Source organism: Hordeum vulgare, chromosome 2H (assembly GCF_904849725.1).
Source record: "Hordeum vulgare subsp. vulgare chromosome 2H, MorexV3_pseudomolecules_assembly, whole genome shotgun sequence".
NCBI classification, from domain to species: domain Eukaryota; kingdom Viridiplantae; phylum Streptophyta; class Magnoliopsida; order Poales; family Poaceae; genus Hordeum; species Hordeum vulgare.
The window spans coordinates 124,974,553-124,996,350 of NC_058519.1; the positions used below are offsets into that span (position 1 = coordinate 124,974,553).

The window sequence follows — 21,798 nt, forward strand, 5'->3', positions numbered from 1 at the left end:
GAGAAACAACACCAAGAATAGTTGAGACACTCCGGAATAAAAAAGAATGCAAGGTTGAGCCAAATATGAGAATTAATTCCAATTGATCTTGAAGAAGGAATATGACTGATGAAAATCATACTTACGTCATAGTTAAAAATAATTAAGGATCTCCGAAAAAAAAGATTAGAAGAGCCAGATAAGATCCTGGGAAAAACCTGTGGGTTATGGGGCCACTCAAAGAAATCACCGTTGAAAAGATTGCCCAAAATATAGTTATTGCACCGGTATGAATGAAGACTAGATGAGGTTAGCACCCCGAAATAAATGAAAGAATTGAAAACCAGAATTTCTGAGATAACTTCAACGCTCCGGATGGAATAGAGATAACTGAATAAACAAGATAGGCTGAAAGAATTTCCAACGTCGGAAAGAATTACAAGGATGAAAAGGATATGATAACACGGACAACTGAATTAAATTCACCGGAAAAGAACAAAATGAAGAAATGATGAACTCGACTCCTGAGAATCTTCACAATGAATCACCGGTTACGAAAGGAAGAAAAGATAGCGGAAGCATCACTGAAATGAAATGCAGTTGGATGAAATCCAATCACTGAAGAAAAAGGGCGGGAGGGCGGGGAAAAACAAAGACAACTTGAGACAGATGAGACAAACTCCGGAAAGAATTGAAAGATTGATGTTGCAAAATTGGAGATGATGGAATTCACTGAAGAGAAGCACACCGGTTGAATGGAATTGATACGATGACTCCGGCTGAAAGGAATTGATAAGACAATTGATAGAGCAAAAGAATTAATACTCTCATAAAAATATGAGGACACCTCTTAGAAAAGATCTGAAATCACCACTTGACATCGAAGCAACTTCAATTACCATATTCAACAAAACAAAGGGTGAGACTTATGAAACAAGCCAGAACAAACTCATGAGAATGATTTCGTCCGATATTTTCGTGGACAGGATCGCACGGGCTCGATCCTTACAGTAGCCATCAAGTGCAAGGCAGTGCACCCGACATACGAAGCGTCCCCGAGTCGTAGCAAGCTACAAGGACTCTTTAAGACACAACGTGTACCGCTGTAAGTCGACCGTGAACAAACGAATCCACTAGATGTCGAACCCCAACCTAACATCATGCATTTGTTAGAAGATTGTCCTATAAGCAACTACTAGAATTCCCACCTATGAATTCCCGAAATATCTGGTCATGCAATCTGGTACACGGATACAAGGAGTAATATCACACAACTCCTATACTAACCCGTCACCTGTATCACATCCGTCAACACACAACCAGAATCTCGGACCTTCATCTACAACAGACCCTCATGATCACAATGATACGAAGTATGGCAGTACTCCCGAACAATCTGCACCAGTACTGGGGACATCGGGGTTATCTCGCCACTACTAGTATTGAAGCAATTACGAACATCCTTCGTTCTGAGATACCAAGAAACCTGAATGATAACGATGTGCTCAAGAATCCCCTGGAGCTCAACTCCCCGGAAGAAAATCAAGTCAGACAGGAGGCACCAAGACATAACTCCGTCACATCGGCATCATATAGATTCCAAAAATATCCGCGTGATCCTAAAAAAAAATTTGAGTGAGAAGAGGAGTAGAATTAAAATATTACGTCAAGGTTCCTCACCAGAGCATAGAAGAGGAGAAAAAAAATCCTACTCTCCGTTTGAAACTAGACTCAAAACAATTTTTCACTAGACTCGACTCGGCCAAGTTCGATCAATCAAGGGGGCTCCTAGGTCGGTACGGCTCTGATACCAACTTGTCACGCCCAACATGCGACCCTATCCTCAATTTGGCATGACGGCCTCGTCAGGGATAGAAGCGCATCTCGTCGTGTCGCAAGAATGGATATCGTTACAAGTACATGTACTGAAAAAAAGGGATATATGGAATTGGCTTACACTCGCCACAAGCTACTTCAGAGTCACATCAGTACATTATATAATCATCAAGAGTAAGAGCAGGGCCCGACTACGGACGAAAACAAACGAGAAAAATAAGAACGACGTCCATCCTTGCTATCCCAGGCTGCCGGCCTGGAACCCATCCTAGATCGATGAAGAAGAAGAAGAAGAAGCAACTCCAAATGAACAATCAACGCGCTCGCATCAAGTAACCTTTACCTGTACCTGCAACTCGTGTTGTAGTAATCTGTGAGCCATAGGGGACTCAGCAATCTCATTTCCAAAGGTATCAAGACTAGTAAAGCTTAATGGGTGAGGTATGGTTAAGTCGTGAGGTTGCAGCAGCGGCTAAGCATATGTTTGGTGGCTAAACTTACGAGTACCAGAAATAAGAGGGGGAAGATCTATGCATAATGAACGTGAACTACACATGATCAAATGAATGATCCTGAACACCTACCTACGTCAGACATAACCCCACCGTGTCCTCGATCGGAGAAGGAACTCACGAAAGAGACAGTCACGGTTACGCACACAGTTGGCATGTTTTAATTAAGTTAATTTCAAGTTATCTAGAACCAGTGTTAAATAAAGTATCCACGTTGCCACATAACCGCGGGCACGGCTTTCCGAAAGAGTTAACCCTGCAGGGGTGCTCCAACTAGTCCATCACAAATTACCACAAGCCGCATAGAAATCCTCGATCACGAAGCTCGCGATCTCGTCGGATTCCCTAGTGGAACACCTCAACTCTGAGATTACCCAAAGCATCATCGGAATCCCGATGCACAAGATATCTCGTCAAAGGTAAAACTAATCCAGCAAGGCCGCCCGACGTGTCGACGTACCCGATAGGAGCCGCGTATCTCGTTCTCAGGACACGACGGATGGAACTAGCTACGAGTGCCAAACCTCGAGTTTCCTCGCGGTGGCCCCGCAGGCAGACCGTTTGGGACCAACACCATCAGCACTGGGCCCCCTGTTTATGTAAAATTACTCCTCGGGTAGCGCTAACTCCCTATGCAATTCAATATTATCAAAATTATTATGTTGGGAAATGTAAAACCAATGTTGGGCCATGCCAGACCAGCTTTAATCTAAAACGAATTATCAAGGGGGTCCCCATAACAACCCCGATCGTGTTAGGAGCGCTCGTTTATGGAACATAACACCGGTAGCCAAAAACTAAGGAGGCAAAGGTGGAACAAAACACCAGGCTAGAAAAGGCCGAGCCTTCCACCTTTTACCGAGTATAGGTGCATTAAATTAAATAGCATTAATATGATGATATAACAAGGAACCCATGCTTTCACATGGAAGCAACTGCACCTGCAACTAGCAACGCTAACAACATGGATAAGCAAGCGGTAACATAGCCAATGAGTGGTTTGCTAGGTCGTACAGGTTGAAGGTTTCATGGCATTGTTGAGAGGCTGATATTTAACATGTGGTAGGCAACGAGACATAACGATAGAGACGGTAAAACTAGCATGGCAATGATAGTGATGGTATCTGGGGAAATGATCATCTTGCCTGAGACCCCGCTTGGAAGAAGAATGCCTCCGTGAAGCAGACGAACCGACGTAGTCGAACGGGTCCTCACAATCCGGCACGCTGCGGAACTCTATCGAGACGAAGCAAACCGGAAACATAAATCAACACACGATATTCACCACACGATACACAACACATATGATGCATGAACGACCTAATGCAAGGCATGACAATCACAACAATCAAACACTACACATTAAGTGAAGTTCAATATGCAACGAGTTGCATATTGACGAAACTCCACGTTTATTATTTAGTTCTATCCCGATTAGATACACGGCAATATTAAAGTTGTCAAACATGCAAGAGGTGAAGCGGAAATTAAACTACCTATCTAGACATTTTAAATGAGGTCGGAAATGACATATAGCACCTCTGAAACGACCTCACATGGTAATTTTCAATTCTGTCCAGATCTGAATTAACGCATTTAATTACTTGTTAAACAACAAAACAAATAGGTTCCCGTGGTTCTACGCGTCAAGACAAGCAATCTACACATAAAGAAACATCTCCAACGGAGCTACGGGTCGAAAGTTACAAGCACCGCAAGATATGATGGCATGAATGCAATATGTGTGCAACGGTGGCTACGAGCACTTCAAAACATACAAACAGCAAGAGAAAATGAAACTACACAAGATTCTAAGCAAGTTTCATGTAGGACACGATCAAATCGGAGCTACGGTTTAAAAACTACAAGCAAAACAAGAAATGACTACAATCTGCCAAAATCAGCCACATAGCATATTCTACGCCCCACAACTACGAGCTACACAACTCCGATAAACTCAAGCAAGGCATGGCACGGAAGAGGGCAAGAAGCACTACTACGAACAACTAACAACAACTAGCATGGCATCATGGATCACTAGGAAAAGAAGACACAACATGGCATCGCACACACTATTTCAGACTTAGTGAAAATCACACCTCATGAAAGTGCAGTTTTCAGTCTGAAGCAATATTGACAGCAGAAAACCTATAGCTATAGGACTCCAAATGGAATTAAAAATCACAGCATGCTAGAGAAACACAGGGGCTACAACTTACTCCATTGGACCAACCTCAAAAGAGCTACCGATCACAAGATGCAAGCAAGACAAGACAGCAACAAAATAATAACAGATTCCAGACTTAGAAATATTTCAGCTCCTCTAAACAACACTATTTCTAGCAACATGAGAGCAATCAAACCACACCTAAACATGCATTTCTATTGCAACCAAAAATACCAGGGGCTAGACTAAACACCCAAGATCAACTCTCTAGTTGACAACTCCGTCAAACGAAGCACGGAATAAATCCTACGAATTAAACAAAAGGGCATCACGGCAAAATATCGCGCGAACTAACTTACTCAAAAGCTAAAACTAATTGCACAGAAAAATCCACGGGATTTTTCTATCCCGAAAGCATATAAAATATGTGGGGTTGCAACACAAAATAAAGCCACACATAAATGCGGGAATATAACCTATAGACAGGAAAATACACTAGCGGCAAATCCCTACACGTAAAAATACCAATGACCGCACTAAAATACATGCAAAAATGATTCCTAGAACATGGACATTTAATCTACGGTATACGGGCAGTCCGGACACACACGAGAAATAACTACGGAACGGATCCTATTGAAACAGCACGCAAAATGATGCATTAGGCACTTCAAACTGCCTCAAATAATTATGCAAGTTAAGAAATCGTGTTCTACTCGCGAAGCTACCCCAAAACCATATTAAATACGCCTCGTTCTGACTTACGGATTAAAAACTACGGGCGTTTGAAATAAAGCCTAAATTCTGAAATTAACTAAACCGAGGATAAATCCTATAAAAGCTATTGGGCCAAAACTGAGGCTAACAGCCCTAATAGAGCTAGAGCACGGTCACCTATGCTACGCACGGGCGGGGAATAGGGGCAGCCTCTTACCTCGTGCCTGGCCCGGTCTGGAGGAGAGGCAGGCCAGCTGGGCCAAAGGAATCTGGAGGAGACCGGCCTGGGCCTGGGTGGCGATGCGGCCCACGTGGCACGGCGAGCGAGGCTCCCTCGTCCCCGTCCCCGATCCACATCGGGATCGCGGGGGGGGAGGAGCAGAGGCGTGCACTTCCGGCGGCCGGCGCAGGCACACGGCCACGGCGGGGCACCGACGGGCGGCGGGGCACACGGGCGCGGAGGCGGGAACCGCTCATTCCCGAGGGCGGCGACCTCCGGCGAGGGGCGCGCAGGGGAGGAGCAGCGGCGGCCGGAGTTAGCGAGCGCTGCGGGCAGGCAGAGGCGGCGGCAAGGCGTAAGGCGGCGGCGGAGGCTAGATCCGGCGAGGGCGCGGCGAGGCGCTCCGGTGGCGGTGGCGGGGCGCAGCTCGCCGAGGCATGCAGCGAGCAGGGGCTCCCCCTGGGACTCGGGCGGCTCGGGGCGCTGCGGGCGGCGGTGCTGTTGGGCTTGCGCGGCGGCGCGATGCGGGCTCGGGTGGGCCCCGGATGGGCTTCGCGGGCCCGGCGGCTGGAGGGAGGACAGAGGCTGGCTAGGGTTTCGGGGGTAGGCGTGCGGATCCCGAGGCAGAGGGGGTTGGGTGCCTAAAAATGCACACGGGACTATATATAGACAAATGGGGGGGCTAGGTTTAGCGAAATTCCGCCCCGATTTCAACCGCGCGATCGGATTTGAATAATTCCGAACGCGGGGTGGACTAAATGGCCGTGTATAGGGGATATCCAGTGACGAGAGGGAGAACGAGCGGCGCGTCAACGATTTTTAAAACACCGACAAACATCCGACGGTAGACCGAAAACAGTGCCGCTACGGACGACCGTTCGGGTACCAGACGAACTCCGATCGCGACGAAATTCGACAGGCGGTCTAGCTATAACTAATCACGACCGCATGCCAAGTTTCACCTTGAGCAGAGAAAGTTTTCAACGCACTTTTAAAACAGGGTTTGTCGAAGCCGCGGGCGCGTGCGTGTGCGGTCGGGCTCAGAACGGACAACGACGAGAACCGGCAACTACTAACGGATGCAAGTTTTTGAAAACTAGCGGCAACGGGATGCCGATGCAATGCTGATGATGCGCATGATGCGATGATGATGCAACAAATTAAAATAACCACACGATGAAAACGGAAGAGAGGGGAATCTTCTGGAACGTCGGCATCGGGCTGTCACAGTGGCCTCGGCCACCGCCCCTTTCTTTTGTATAGAAGAAAGGATATACAATGACAAGTCAGTACATTTTTCTAGGTGCTATCTCGTATTTACTTACTTGTCATTTGCCCAAGTTCTTCTCTTATCCTAGGCCGCGTTGTGACATTTGCAGCGGTACTACCGCCAGGACCCCAGCGGTACTACCGCCAGGGGTAGCGGTACTACCGCCAGGATCCCAATCTAACACGACCGGCTAGGAAATTTTTAGGGCTGTCTCAAGGGGGAGCGGTACTACCGCCAGGGGTAGCGGTACTACCGCCAGGACCCGAGCGGTACTACCGCTAGGGATAGCGGTACTACTGCCAGGATCCCAATCTAACACGACCGGCTAGGAAATTTTTAGGGCTGTCTCAAGGGGGAGCGGTACTACCGCCAGGGGGAGTGGTACTACCGCCAGGACCCCAGCGGTACTACTGCTGCATCCAGCGGTACTACCGCTAGGTTCTCAGTGGTACTACCGCTGGCCCGTACCCCTTGGGCTATATAAAGGAGGGGCCCATTTTTCTCAGCCTGTTTCTTCTTTCTCGCGGCTCCTCCCTCCCCTAGCCCGAAATCTCCCTGTTTGGATCTCGTTTCGTGGAGCTCCTTCTCTCCGTTGGATTGGAAGGGTTGCTCCACCTCTCCTTCCTCCTCCAAGGGCCATGAATCCCGGTAAAGCTCCTCCCCTTCTTCTATTTGGTTGTTGTTCTTGTTCTAGGGTTAGGAGCATTGGGGATTGGATCCATGTCTTTGATCTTGTGCCTTATTCTTGGATGGCATGACGGAGATATTTGAGGGGAGTGTAGGTCCTATGAATCGTTGTTGATTATGTTGCCATGCCCTAGGATTTACTTGTTTTAGATCTAGCACTTGAACTATGTTTGGATTAGATCTAAAACTTGCTCTCTCTTGCCTAGGCATGTACTTATTTCGGTGTTACCTGTGATCCTCATGTGAGTAGGGCTGGGGTGGTGTTCTTAGTGCTCATATACAGCCCATGCCCTCGTAAAATTCGTGTAGCCCTATGCATGAGGTCTATTTTTATTTGTCAGATCTGAAAGTCAAACCCCCAGCGGTACTACCGCCAGGGGTAGCGGTACTACCGCTAGGACCCCCAGCGGTACTACCGTCAGGGGTAGCGGTACTACCGCTAGGACCCCCCGCGGTACTACCGCCAGGGGTAGCGGTACTACCGCTAGGCCCTAGCGGTACTACCGCCAGGGGTAGCGGTACTACCGCCAGGAGGATTCACTGTGCATTCTTTTCATGTGCTTGGCAATGAGTGTTTATTTTTCTACTTTTTCTAGTTCATTGCCTTGATTCTTTTTGTCGCTTGTTTTTGCTGTGTGCTTTGTGTCACAGGTAGTGCTCGCCGTTCGAACCCCCCACGGGACACGCAGTCAAAGCAGTTTCGCAACCCAGAGGCTCCCGAGGGGTCTGCCACCTCAGGTCTTCAACCCAAAAGGCAGTCCTTCAAGAAGACCGCAAGCAAGGACAAAAGGATCAATGTCCGTACAATGTCCCCCAAGGACTTTCTGCGGTTTCGCACTCAGAACCATTATCTCAACGAGAGGGCTGTGATCAAGGATGTTGACCATGTCTGGGCAAAGGATCAGTGCAGGATCTACCGTGATGTTGTCGCGCACTTCAAGAATAACTATGTCTCCGTTCAGTGGATTGACCTAGCTCAGCTTCAGCGGAACCTGGACTATTTTGGTGATGCCCTCTCTCTGATTGACAAACTGGGCATCAAGGACATCATCACTTACAAGACAGATTTTGACCCCACTGTTGTTGCTCAGTTCTATGTCACGGTCCAATTCTCTCCTGATGAAGAGCGCTCTATGGTGTGGATGACTGGGACTTAGAAGATGACCGGTACCTGGCGTGAATTCATGCAATTCCTCAACATTGACTTCCAGGGAGCTGACACTCCACTTGGGTTGCGTCCTCATGCTGCAGCCCCCATCGATAGGGCCCCCGCAAAGGACAGATTGCAGAAGCTCTATGTGAGGAAGGGTGTGCTCCCCAAGCATCTAGACATCATGCATCGGATCCTTCGCAACACCCTCTTCCCTCGCATTGGTAACTTCGACGAGGTTCATGGCTCCTTGGCTGAGATGCTGCTGCTTTGTGAGGAGGCTATGTCTAAGGAGTCTGCCCCTCTGGATATTTCTGATGTAATGTTCACGGAGCTCTGGAACTGCATCATCATGCGTAAGGTTCCCATCTACGGGCCCTAGCTGTTCGCATATATTCGTCATAAGTGGCAAGAGGCTTTTCCGGAGGAGGTGCTCTACGCTCAGTCTGACTACATTGTGCATGACCCGATCAAGCTTCGCGTCAAGGAGAAATGGGACAACCCATCAACTTCCTCTCAGCACATGGATACTGACACATAGACTGCTACTGACAGAGGAACCGCCTCTCAGTCCCGCTCTTCTGCCATGCCATCTTGGGCCATCAAACTGCAGGATAAGATGAAGACCCTATTCTGTATGCAGGCTAAGGGTCAGTACCAGACGCACGTGGCTCAGAAGGAGAGCCGCCAGAGGCACAAGCGTGTTCTCAGGACTCTTGATGTGGACATCTCCAGCGGATCAGAGGACGACATCACTCCAGAGGCTACTTGGATGCAGGCTCAGGGATACCAGTGGTCTGGCGATGAGGCGGAAGAGGAGGAGCAGGACGATCAGGAGGGTACCGATGAGTCTGGCGATGATGAGGATGAGGAGTAGCTACCTGTGGCATTAGGTGTGCCCCTTTTTGGTGTCTTGTGCCAAAGGGGGAGAGAGTCTAGGAGCTGGATTTGCTTTCATAGTCGAACTTTGCTTTGCTTTGCTTTCTTTTGTATGGTTTGCTTCGAACTTGGTTTGCTTCTAGTTTGCTATCATTTGTGAGACATGAACTTATGAGAGATTTATTTCCATCATATGTTGTGAGTCATATGCCCCGTATTGTCATATATTTCTATCTTTTTGTTCTCATATTATTCTCTGTGCAAATCCGGTATTGTCATCAATCCACCAAAAAGGGGGAGATTGTTGGGGCATAGTTTATGCCTAAGTAATTTTGGTGATTGATGACAGTACCGTAAAGGACTAACCGTGTGTGTTAAGGTTTCAGATAACACACGTCAACGGCACAAGACGACTCGTCTCCTCATTCATGGAACGGAAGCACGGCGCTCTCTGCGATTCTCTTTATTTGAGTCATAGGAAAGCCTACTATTAAGAGGGGATCCGTAGTGGAAAGGTTTGGGTGGAATCTATCTTTGCACGACACAATTCACATATTCTCCCCTACTTTCGTCTTTGGTGCGGCCCCCGCCACTTTGTTTCTTGTCTCTTTGCAAAATGGTCCCCAGCGGTAGTACCGCTGGCCCTAGCGGTAGTACCGCTAGCTGGCGGTAGTACCGCCCCTGGTCAGCGGTAGTACTGCTCCAGGAGCTTAGTACCGCTTGCCTAGCGGTTGTTCATGGACGGACCGTTTTGCGAAGACTTTCTTGGCGGTAGTAGTGCTTTTGCACTACCAGGGGCCCAGCGGTAGTACCACTGGGGTCAGCGGTAGTACCGCTGGAGTCCCAGCGGTAGTACCGCTGCATCCAGCGGTAGTACCGCCCCTGATCAGCGGTAGTACCGCTGGAATGCCAGCGGTAGTACCGCTGCAGCCAGCAGTAGTACCGCTGGAGCTCGGGCAGAGAGTGGGAAAACGGTCTGATTCCCCCCCCACTATATAAAGGGTTCTTCCAGCTGAGGAACCTTATCTCTTACCTCTCTAAGCTCCATTGTTGCGCCCCAAGCTCAAAAGTGCCCGATCTCTCTCCCTAGCCAATCAAACTTGTTGATTCTTTAGGGATTGGTTGAGAAGGCCTAGATCCACACTTCCACCAAGAGAAAAGTTGATTCCCCCACCAATCCCTTGTGGATCTTGTTACTCTTGGGTGTTTGAGCATCCTAGACGGTTGAGGTCACCTCGAAGCCATATTCCATTGTGGTGAAGCTTCGTGGTCTAGTTGGGAGCCTCCAAGCTTTGTGTGGAGTTGCCCCAACCTTGTTTGTAAAGGTTCGGTCGCCGCCTTCAAGGGCATCTATAGTGGAATCACGGTACCTTGCATCGTGCGAGGGCGTGAGGAGAATACGGTGGCCTTAGTGGCTTTTTGGGGAGCATTGTGCCTCCACACCGCTCCAACGGAGACGTACTTCCTGTCAAAGGGAAGGAACTTCGGTAACACATCCTCGTCTCCATCGGTTCCACTTGTGGTTATCTCTATCCTTTACTTTGTATTTGCTTATGCTTGTGGCTATATCTTACTTGTCTTAATAGCTCTCGTTGTTAGCTTCTTTAGGGTTCACCTCATTGTCGTATTATTTGTGAACCCGTATGTTGTTTACCTTAACTTGCTAAGATTATTTAAAAAGTGGTCGTTGTCTATTCACCCCCCCCCTCTAGCCAACCATATCGATCCTTTCAGAGGACAAGACAAAACCTTGAGGAGCTGCATGTCCATGGCGTCCTCCACAACTCCGTGAAAAATCCCTTTGTGATGGCGATCGTGGTGGATGGGGAACTCTCATGGCGTGCTCCATCTGCATCTGCGACAGAGGATACGAAGAGAAGGCCATGTGTAAGGGTGGAGGATCCCGGCCAAGAAGGAAGGACACGCGAACCTAGAGCCGTCGGAAACACGCCGATGAAGCCCTACTCGAGACCCTAGCCGCGAGGGTGGGGTTGCGTGCGGGCGGTAGAGGCGGGGAGCGGAGAATCTGATCGGAAGGAGGGAGGAGCGAACCGTGGGGAGCCCAGGCGTGTGTTGCGCGGCATTGGAGTTCGTCGGAAGCGGTCGGTGTGCGTGGTGGTGGCGGCGGCGAGGCCTTCGTGGGCGAGAGGGAGAGGAGATGAGCCCGTGCTCCCGTGTGTATCTTTTTCTTTACAAATCTGCTCAGACCGTGGGTTGAATACCCCAAACTATAGGGACTTTTTTGCAAGAAATATTAGGCACTTAAAAAGAATTGTGGGTTGAATATCTAAAACACCGGAGACTTTTCTGCAAAACTACCGACGGCGTACAAGTAGAAGCGATCGATAGTTTATTAGTAGGTAAAGATATGACATGATTTCTCTCTTGAATAAACAATTTATTGCTTACCCTGTCTAGACTTTCTCTTATGCCCTAGGCGAGGCGTTTGGCCATCGCCCAACACCTAAGCGTGCCCAAGCGCCTCCTGGGTACTGCCTTTTCAAACGGAGGATCGTGCTGTCAATTTCGATTGTAGGGAGGGTCATCGATGATGGCGGCGGGGCGTGGTTGCTGCGGCAGAAAGAGCGAGGGTGGGAGAAAGAGTAGCACCATTTTTACTCGGCCGCTGCGAGAATGAGCATATTTAGGGAAATTGAAGAAGATGTTGGGGGTGAGATAATTTTTACTTCACTATACCGATTAGGGGATCGGGTAAAGAAAGATAATTAAATTTATTTTTTGTTATGGCTTTATTGGTGATTGGTTAGAGATGCCCTCACAGGTTAGTATGTCATGTCAAACTTTGTCACTCAATCGTGTTCATGCATCCTTTTTGTGATGCAAAATATAGGGGGTTGCTACGCGTTCATGGATGGATGTTTAGTAAACATTCGTCACCTCAACAGCCGTTGGATGTATCGGTGCACTCGTCCGATCTACGTCTTCGCACTCACAGTCGAGTTGCAGAAACAATATCCGTATTGCGAAAACAACGTTCGTGTTGCAAACAAAATTCTTGAAACAACACTCGTGTTGTAGAAAATAATTTACGCAACTCCTGAAAGAGTGGCTGAGTTGCAAAAACAACGACCCGTTGCAAAAATGTTGCAGGCTCAGTTGCGGAGCAGCCTCGACGGCGGAGGGCCGCGGGGCCACGGGCAGGCCGACGGGGCCGTGAGCAGGGGCAGCGGGGCTGCAACAGAGGGCGCGTGGGGCCGCGGGCCGCGAGCAAGGCGGCGGGCAGGCCGGCGCGCGAAGGGGCGGCGGGACCGCAACATGCCGGCGGAGGAGGGGCGGCGAGCCGCAGCAGGCCGGTGACGGAGGGGCGGCGAGCCGCAGCAAGCCGACGGCGCGAGGTCGTCGGGGCCGAGGCGGAGACGGAGGCATGGACTGGGCAGTTTTCTGAGACAACTGCCCAATTTCAGAAATTGTTTGGCACGGGCATGGTCGGTTAGATGGAAGCGGTGGATAGTTTGTTCGGATTCGCCGATGGAAGGTAGGAGTTTTCCAAAAATAATAATAATATAGTACTAGTAAATCCTTCGTCACGCAAAATCCATTGCCAGGTCTTCTTGCCATTATCGCGCCCCCAGCCACTAGTAGCTGCAATCTGCGGCGCGCGCTCGCCTCGCCTGTGCCGGGCTGCGTTCATCACAACGACCACGCCAGCGCAGGGCCCTCCCCCATCCAAACCGTCTCCACACTCTCTCGCCAGCCCCTCGCCGCCGTCTCCACACTCTCTCCGTTTCGCTCGCCGCGGCGGGAGCGGATGGCGACGGCGAGCGGCCTCTCTGCCCCTCTGCAGCTCCTCTCCTTGCGGCGGGTAGGAACCCTATCCTGTCATCATGTCCCAGTTATCCTGCGCATGATTTGTTAATGTGCCCGCCATCTGTTCGTGCTAATGCCTGCGAGGCACTCACCTGAGCTTGTTGTTGCCCAGGCACCCACCAAGAACCTCTCGCCGCGGAGAGCAGCCGTGGGAGCTCTGTCAGGTACCATCCCGCCGTCCTAGCACTCGCATTCGGGGTTGGGAATGTGGGTCCTTTGTGTGGTGCGAGATAGACGACTCGCCTATTTTTGCTGGCATAGTAATTCATTGAATTGCCTAGAAAAGAACTGCTCAGGACTGGATGGTGAATCACCATACGGAGTCCGTGGTATTGTGAAATTGTGAATTGTACTGTCAAATTGCATGGCGGGTGTCGGGGCACCGAAGCACAAGACACCTATGAGCCCGAAAGGATCCCTTTACGGTTCGGCGGGGGAGAGAGTTGCACCAAGAGCAGAACGAGCAATCGAGCGCAAGGGGGAGTTTTACCCAGTTTCGGGCCGCTCGGAAGCGTAATACCTTACTCTTGCTTTGTGTGTATTCTGTGTTCTAGGGTTCGGGCTACAGGAGCGTCATGCAAGCAAAGCAACTACGTACTGAGCCTCTAAACCCTCGAGGGTCTATGCTATTTAGTAGACAGATGGTAGATAATGGATACCAGATGCCCTCTAAACCGCGCCTTGGGCCTCCTTTTATAGGTCAAAGGGGTCACCAGCAGTGGCGGAACAGGGCACCCACGGGGTGCACAGTTAATAGTGCACGCACGGAGAGTACGGCTAGTACAGTGTTATTGGCGTCTAAAGACAGACACATTAAATGCTTCATCAGGTGTCCCAGACATGGAACAGGGACGCGTTCCATTGGCGCTGTTCACCCCCAGATGTCGCTCGACACGTATCTTGGAGGATCGACACGTATCAAGGAAAAAGGGGCAGCTGGCCGTTGTGTTGGAGCGGTGATGGACTGGGACCTTGCCAGGAGCGGGTCTTGCCGGGGCTTCGCTAGCTCCCCCGGCAAGGATCTTGCCAGGGCTTCTGCCTTCGGTCTTCAGTCTTCTGGACTTGGATGTCTTCGGGTTTGTCTCCCGCAGCCTCCCGGCAAGCCTTGCCGCGAGTGTGGCTACAACTGCCCGTGCACAAGTAAGGGGCACTAAAGGCCCAAACTTTAGTGCACCGACAGCGGGGAAACATGCTTGTATCCTGTATGGAGCATTACAAGTGGTTAGTTATATCAAATAATCTTCCTTCGGTAGAAAGTCTTATGGCTAAGACTCGCTGGGCCCGATGAGCGGCGGGAGGATGAGGAAGAAGAGAAGGGGGTTGACCTCGACGCCGTCAACCATAGTCCGTAGAGGCAACAGTGACTAAGCGGCATCCCCTGCCAGGCTTAGAGGATGGCCTGATTTGGGTGAGCGGTGCCCTGACTTGACATCGGTAGTAGCGATGTAGCCAGAACAGTTGTGGGAGAGAAGGAGGCAGTGTAGCCACCCTGCGGAGCAGGAGGAGGGGAGGAGGTGGCGCCGGAGGGAGGAATCCCGACACAAGGAAGAATGAGGGGTCACGTGATTCGTTCTCTAAGCCTGGGGCTTTCTTGGTCGACCTATTGATTCTCGCTAGAATAAGTAGTCCTTACTTTAGTGTATGTAGGTAACATAAGATCTATGCTAAAATTCATGCTGTAGCACGGCCGTAATTAGATTGTGATACAAATGAGATAATTGAGAAATTGCTCAGCTCAGCTCACCACATATACTCCCTCCGTTCCAAAATGTTTGAAGTTCTAGGTTTGTCTTAAGTCAAACATCTTTAAGTTTGACCAAGTCTATTGTAAAATATACCAACATTTACAACACCAAATTAGTTTTGTTAGATTCATCATAAAATATTTTTTCATACTATATATATTTGATGTTGTAGATATTAAGATCTTTTTATATATGCATGGTCAAACTTAAAGAAGTTTGACTTAATACAAACCTAGAGCTTCAAATATTGAATGGATGGAGTATATATGTAACTTCCCAATTTTCATTCTTATTTGGCAGCATCATTGCATTGTTTCAATGTTATATTCTCATGTTTTGCCAGGTTCACTTGTTGTGAAGAGATTTTCTTTATGCAACGGGAGAAGTCACCACCAATTTTTACCATTGAAACAAAGGGGAAGGTTGCAAGCAGCAGTACTACCTGTTACTCCACCACTGCTTGATGACGAGGACAAAAGGAAGCAAATGTCGGAAGATTATGGTTTCAAACAAGTTGGAGAACAGCTACCAGATAGCGTTACTCTTAAAGATGTCATGGATACTCTGCCTAAAGAGGTACTTCCTCCTTTCATAAATATAAGATGTTTTGGATACTTCAATATGGACTAGTGAACAAATACACTAAAATGTCAATATATACATCCGATTCTCAAAAAAGTTAAAACATCTTATATTTGTGAACAGAGGGAGTACCAACTAGACAAATGCCAATGCCAGCTATGCTCCTGATGTTTCCTGTACTCCAATTCTTCTGATGTTAAACCTCACTCCTGCTAGGTATTTGAAATCGATGATGTAAAGGCTTGGGCATCTGTTCTAATATCAGTTACTTCATACGCTTTCGGTCTTTTCCTTATTTCAAAAGCTCCATGGTATCTTCTTCCCGTTGCTTGGGCATGGGCTGGTACAGCAGTGACTGGGGTAAGCTCTCTTTCTCGCCAAACCTGCCTGTGGATCCAAATCCAATAAGACACTTGCTTGCTTTTGTCCTTGTGGCCTGTCCACGATTTAATTGATGTCTTTGTGAAGTTTTTTGTCATAGGTCATGATTGTGCGCATAAATCATTTTCAAGGAATAAGCTAGTGGAGGATATCGTTGGAACTCTAGCCTTCCTGCCATTAATTTACCCTTACGAACCTTGGAGATTTAAGCATGACAGACATCACGCCAAGACAAATATGTATGTACATACCTCCCTGTATAATGATCCTCCACTATGGTCCCGATGATGTTGTTGTCATTCAAGTTAATGAGTCGATAGTATCAGCCTGTTACTTTACTTTTGATGTTTTCAGTTCATGCATTCCATTGTAACAAGAAGACTTGTATACTTTAAAAAAAGCCTTATCGTGATTTGAAAGCCCTAAACATTTCCAACCACGTTCGACTTTGTTCATTCAAATTCTTACCTTGGTATAACTCCAGGTTAGTAGAAGATACTGCATGGCAACCTGTTTGGCAAAAGGAAATTGAATCGTCTTCTTTCCTAAGGAAGGCAATTATATTTGGTTATGGTCCTATCAGGCCATGGATGTCTATTGCTCACTGGTATATCCTATCCAACATCTCTCAAGCGCATGTTTTGATGGCCATCTCTTATGTTCAGTTACTTATGAATTCCTCCAGGCCATAACATTTGTGTTCAAATGTAACTTGTCAGGTTGATGTGGCACTTTGATCTAAAAAAATTCAGACCAAATGAACTCCCTAGGGTGAAGATAAGTTTGGCGTGTGTCTTTGCATTCATGGCAATTGGATGGCCCCTAATCATTCTCCAATCAGGGATAGCTGGATGGTTCAAGTTCTGGTTCATGCCATGGATGGTTTATCACTTTTGGGTACATTGCTGATTTTTGTTACTATCATTTACTGCCTCCATTCCAAATTATTTGAAGTTCTAGCTTTTTTACAAGTCAAACTTCTTCATGTTTGACCAAATGTACAGATTGTTCTTTGTTACTAATATAGAGAACTTGTATAGGAGCGGGAGTATTCGCATGTTGTAGATATTGGCAATTTTCTTCTATATAAATCTGATCAAATGGAGAGGTTTGACTTAGAACAAAGCTAGAACTACAAATAATTTGAACGGAAGGAGTACAGCAGATGTAAATACAAGTTCACAGCTACCCTTTTCAGCTGTGGAAGTATATTATACTAACTGGAATTTAAAATTCATGATAATTGAATAACGAACACTTGAGCCCACCAGATTATCTCGAAGACTACCAATCGTGCAAGCTTGCACCTAGAATTTGCGAAACTTCTAGATGATTATACTAACTGGAATTTAAAATTCATGATAATTGAATAACGAACACTTGAGCCCACCAGATTATCTCGAAGACTACCAATCGTGCAAGCTTGCACCTAGAATTTGCGAAACTTCTAGATGTAAATGGAATTATCCCGTCGGAGCCATAGGATTTTCCTTTATTTAAAGACTAATTCTCTGCACCCAGTGATCTCAGTAGGAACTAGGAAGGTACAGGCTAGTAGTCTTCATAAAGACAGTTTTATTTTCATCTTCAATGCTGCAAGCAACTGCTACATTATAACGTATATAGGTGGAGCCTGCGCTAGCAAAGAACCAAGGAAACTCTTGGGCGGTTGACCACGGGTGCGGTCGAACCGACCAGGAAAATTGCTTGTCAGGCATATAGCAGTACCCACTCCTTTCTCTCAACCAAGCACGGGATAAGGCAGAACCTGCGACGCTGCGGCAGGCTGTGGCGCAGGCGAGCAGCATATCAAGGTTCAGCTGGCGGAGAAAGACGGGCGATAGGGGACATGCAGTGCAGCACCCGACTGGACTTAGGTTTAGGGGTGGGGGTGGCATGTCGGCGCTAGCAAAGAACCTGGCCTTCCGGGCTTAGAGGGATAGCTGGTGCGGCGGTGGACCGGCAGAGGAGGTGTCTGGGGCAGTGCAGGTCGGAGTGGCAGCGACGCCGACAGTGGGCGGCGGAAGATGGCGGTTAGGCCGGTGCTAGCAGGCGGGTTGTCGGTGAGACGGCAGTTCTGACATCAAGTTCCGAACACAAAACGACAGTGTGCGGTACCTATCGAATCGACTGTAGTGGAGTTCACCTGTAATCTACCATGAACTAGCTCGCCCCAATACTTGCATTGACTAAATTGACTAGAAGACCCGAAGACACAGTTAAAGCTAGCCATAATTTGATACTACATAATACCTCCCCAAGCAAGGAATGCATACGTAAAGAGATAATAAAATAATATTGTTTCAAGTTGATCTAAAATAATATTGGTCCAAGTAATGAAGTATCAACTTCATTGTTTACGAGTCTGTATACTGAAAGTTAACTTAACTTTGTGTTATTTAAACTATTTGTTTCAGATGAGCACCTTTACGATGGTACATCACACTGCTCCTCATATACCTTTCAAATCATCAAAAGAGTGGAATGCTGCACAGGCGCAATTAAACGGCACAGTTCACTGTAGCTATCCTCGATGGTACAAATTATTTATCTTTGCTTTCAGTTTTGTTCACATGCATATTGGGACTCTTGTTATGATCATATATGTTAAACAACCTTTCAGGAAATGATCGCCGTATTGATTCTCATCGCATATGGGATTAGTTTGACAAGATAAAATAAAGACTTTGCATCCAAATAATACGACACCTATTGTTCATTTGTTGCTTTGCCTTTCAATTGAAAATTAAGAAACTTCACCAGCATGTTGTGTTATGTTTCTGGATTGCAAATCATTTTTCATTTTGGGTACAGTGCCATGAGATGATATTATGGGGCCTTCCACAGTTATGATTTCAAATTAAGTAGGCTTAATTGAACTTTGGAGTTGTGGTCCTAGTCTAGGACTAACCGTACGAATAGGATAGTAAGTACTTTACTTTGCCGAAGTGCATCTAGTATTAGTGTATTACTAATGAATCTTGGAACGTATTGTGAATATTCTGTGATAAAGGATGTATGCGAAACTGTGAGTACCGAGTGTAAGTTCCAACTTTAGGTGAAGAGGAGTAAATCAAATCATCTTCCTTTTCCAGTCTAGCCAAATTGTGACATGTTGATTCTGAAATTGAGTTTTATCCGGCTAACATATTTGTACATTTGCAGGATAGAGATCCTTTGCCATGACATAAATGTACATGTCCCGCACCATATTTCTCCTAGAATTCCAAGTTATAACCTTCGCGCTGCCCACGACTCCATTAAACAGAACTGGGGCAAGGTGCTTCGATATTTCTCCTTCTAGTTTTGTGCATTTATCTGGGTCTTGACATCACAGCTTCATTTGTGCTCCATGCATGTCTTCTGTCTGCAGTATATCAATGAGGCCAGCTGGAATTGGCGGTTGATGAAGACAATATTGACTACATGTCATGTGTATGACAAAGAAAGATACTATGTTTCTTTTGACGAGCTCGTGCCTGAGGAATCTCAACCAATAAGATTCCTCAAGAAGTTCATGCCAGATAATGCTTGATGCAACTGTTACCTAGTCGAAGAGTATGTCGACATAAAGAACAGTCACCACCATACACTACAAAAGGCTCATCGCTGACGGCTCAGGCATGGCTTTTGTTGTGAGTAGGCAGGGATACTCTTATATTGCAGATGGCTTTTATTGAAAGCCTCCTGGAGTTTTACCTTTTCTCTTGAACTCACATGCTCAAACAAGTAGAAACAGCATATAGCAATATATTATAATGCCAGAGTAGTTACTCGTAGGAGATAAGGATGAACATGCTATTTTCATGATTACATTGTTATAAAATATATGTTCCTTGCAATATGTTGCCCGAGCTGCCTTGTTACCGAGGAAGGTCAACCTATATAAAGGCTTGAATAACCCTCGTCAAAGATCAACCCATCAGCGATGCCATTCTCACGTGACCTAGCTTTCTCCAGATCGAAGTTACCGTTAATAATTTCCCATTTCATCAATACAGGCCTATTGGTTCTGATGACCAATGACAAACCAATTGAGAGGGCAAACAATTTATTAAATTTATTCAGAAAATGTAGTCCTCATGATTGAGTTTAACAAAATATACCAACATTTACAACATCAAATTATTTTCAGCAACAAAATATATTCTCATACTATATATATTTGATATTATAGATGTTAATATATATATTTTCAGTATACATGGTCAAATTTAAGGAGGTTTGACTTAGGCCCTGTTTGGTTCATAAGTCCTAGGACATTTTTTAGTCCCAACCTATAAGTCCTAAGTCCCTAAAAAGTTTTTACCTGTTTGGTTCCTAGGACTTAACATGGACTAAAAGACCATATTACAACTATAAGTCCCTGTAAGACTCTCCTTGAGAGTCTTGTTTCATATGTCTCAAATACCCACTTTAAGTCCCTATAAGTCCCTCGTGTTTGGTTTAGATGGGACTTAGAGAGCTTATAAGTTCTAAGTCCCTAACAAGTCCCTGTAACCAAACACCCCCTTAGGACAGACCCAAAACTTCAAGTATTTCGATGCGGAAGGGGCATATTTTAACTGAATTTAAATAATGTGTTTTTGTAATCTTTAGAAAAATCCAGTTCTAAAACCCGAATCAGTTTTTCTGGGAGCGAGGAGCACTGATTTTTTTGGGAGCTCCTACCTGCCGCTCATTGCGGCAGGGGCTCCTGCGCCGCACAGGACGGGCGCTCCGACGGGGCCGGTCCAGTTTTGTTCTTATTTTTTCTGTTACTTTTTTCCTTTTCTGTTTACTTTCTTTTTTTTGGTTCGTTCTTTCTTTCCTTTTTTTCTTTTCTTTTTGTATTTGAAGCAAAAACATTTCTCGAATTTGAAGAATAATTTTGAAAAATCTTGAACAAATTTGGAAGCACGAACAATTTTCTAAAGCACAAGAACAGTTTTTGAATCTTGAGAACTAAATTTTAAAATAACCCTGAACAAATTTGAAAGCGTGTACAAATTTTTAAAGCACAAACATTTTTTAAATTTTACCGAGAACAAATTTGGAAACGCAAACAATTTTTTAAAGTTCATGATTTTGAAACCGAGAACAATTTTGAAAAATCATGAACAAAGTTGGAAGCACGAACAATATTTTAAAGCACAAATTTTTTTGAATCTTGAGCAAATTTTTTTGAAACGGAGAAATTTAAAAAACCCCGAACAAATTTGGAAGCGCAAACTTTTTTGAATCTTGAGAACAAATTTTGAAACCAAGAATAATTTTGAAAATTCCTGAACAAATTTAGAACCGCGAACATTTTTTTAAATCATGAATATATTTTTAGACTTGAGAACAAAATTTTGAAACGGAGAACAATTTTGAAAGAAACCCGAACAAATTTGGAAGCGCGAACAATTTTTTAAAGCACGAACATTTTTTGAATCTTAAGAGCACATTTTGATACCAAAAACAAATTTGAATCTTAAGAACAAATTTTAAAACCAAGAACAGTTTTAGGAAAATACAGAATATTTTTTAAATCAAGAACAGTTTTTCAAAATCCAAAAACATTTTTTGAAAAAGAATCAGAAAAGAAAAAAATATAACAGAATAAAGAAAATGATAAAAAAAACGATTCAAGGAACCTTTTAAATTTTTCGTAAAACCGGAAAAAAACGGCTGGAAACCAGGTTTCCAAAATCGGGCCGCTGCACCCCGCTAAATGATCAGCCCATTTGAAACGATCTCCCTCACGCTGTGTGCGAAGCCCTGACATCGTTTCGCACAGGACGGCGAATAGGGTTTTCTTAAATTTTTATCTTTTTTTGAAATAACTACATATATTTCATTAAAGAAACATATTACATAGAGT

At 46.1% G+C, this 21,798-nt stretch overlaps 1 protein-coding gene across 1 annotated transcript; it reads left to right on the forward strand.

Annotated features, from left to right (window-relative positions):
• The first annotated feature begins 12,966 nt into the window (after positions 1–12,966).
• LOC123425488 (omega-6 fatty acid desaturase, chloroplastic) lies at positions 12,967–19,797 on the forward strand. The gene is made up of 10 exons (XM_045109186.1): positions 12,967–13,240; positions 13,358–13,409; positions 15,334–15,566; positions 15,789–15,932; positions 16,041–16,192; positions 16,438–16,560; positions 16,673–16,850; positions 18,371–18,489; positions 19,119–19,233; positions 19,327–19,797. The coding sequence occupies exons 1-10, from the start codon at positions 13,187–13,189 to the stop codon at positions 19,486–19,488; spliced, it is 1,332 nt and encodes a 443-aa protein (XP_044965121.1). The 5' UTR covers positions 12,967–13,186; the 3' UTR covers positions 19,489–19,797.
• The last annotated feature ends 2,001 nt before the right edge of the window (positions 19,798–21,798 follow it).

Bases quoted from the DNA above. Each gene is read 5' to 3' on its own strand.
- LOC123425488 (XM_045109186.1), top strand. From the start codon at position 13,187: ATGGCGACGGCGAGCGGCCTCTCTGCCCCTCTGCAGCTCCTCTCCTTG. The intron at 13,410-15,333 runs GTACCATCCCGC...ATGTTTTGCCAG, and splicing joins AGCCGTGGGAGCTCTGTCAG to GTTCACTTGTTGTGAAGAGA. The intron at 16,193-16,437 runs GTATGTACATAC...GTATAACTCCAG, and splicing joins CATCACGCCAAGACAAATAT to GTTAGTAGAAGATACTGCAT.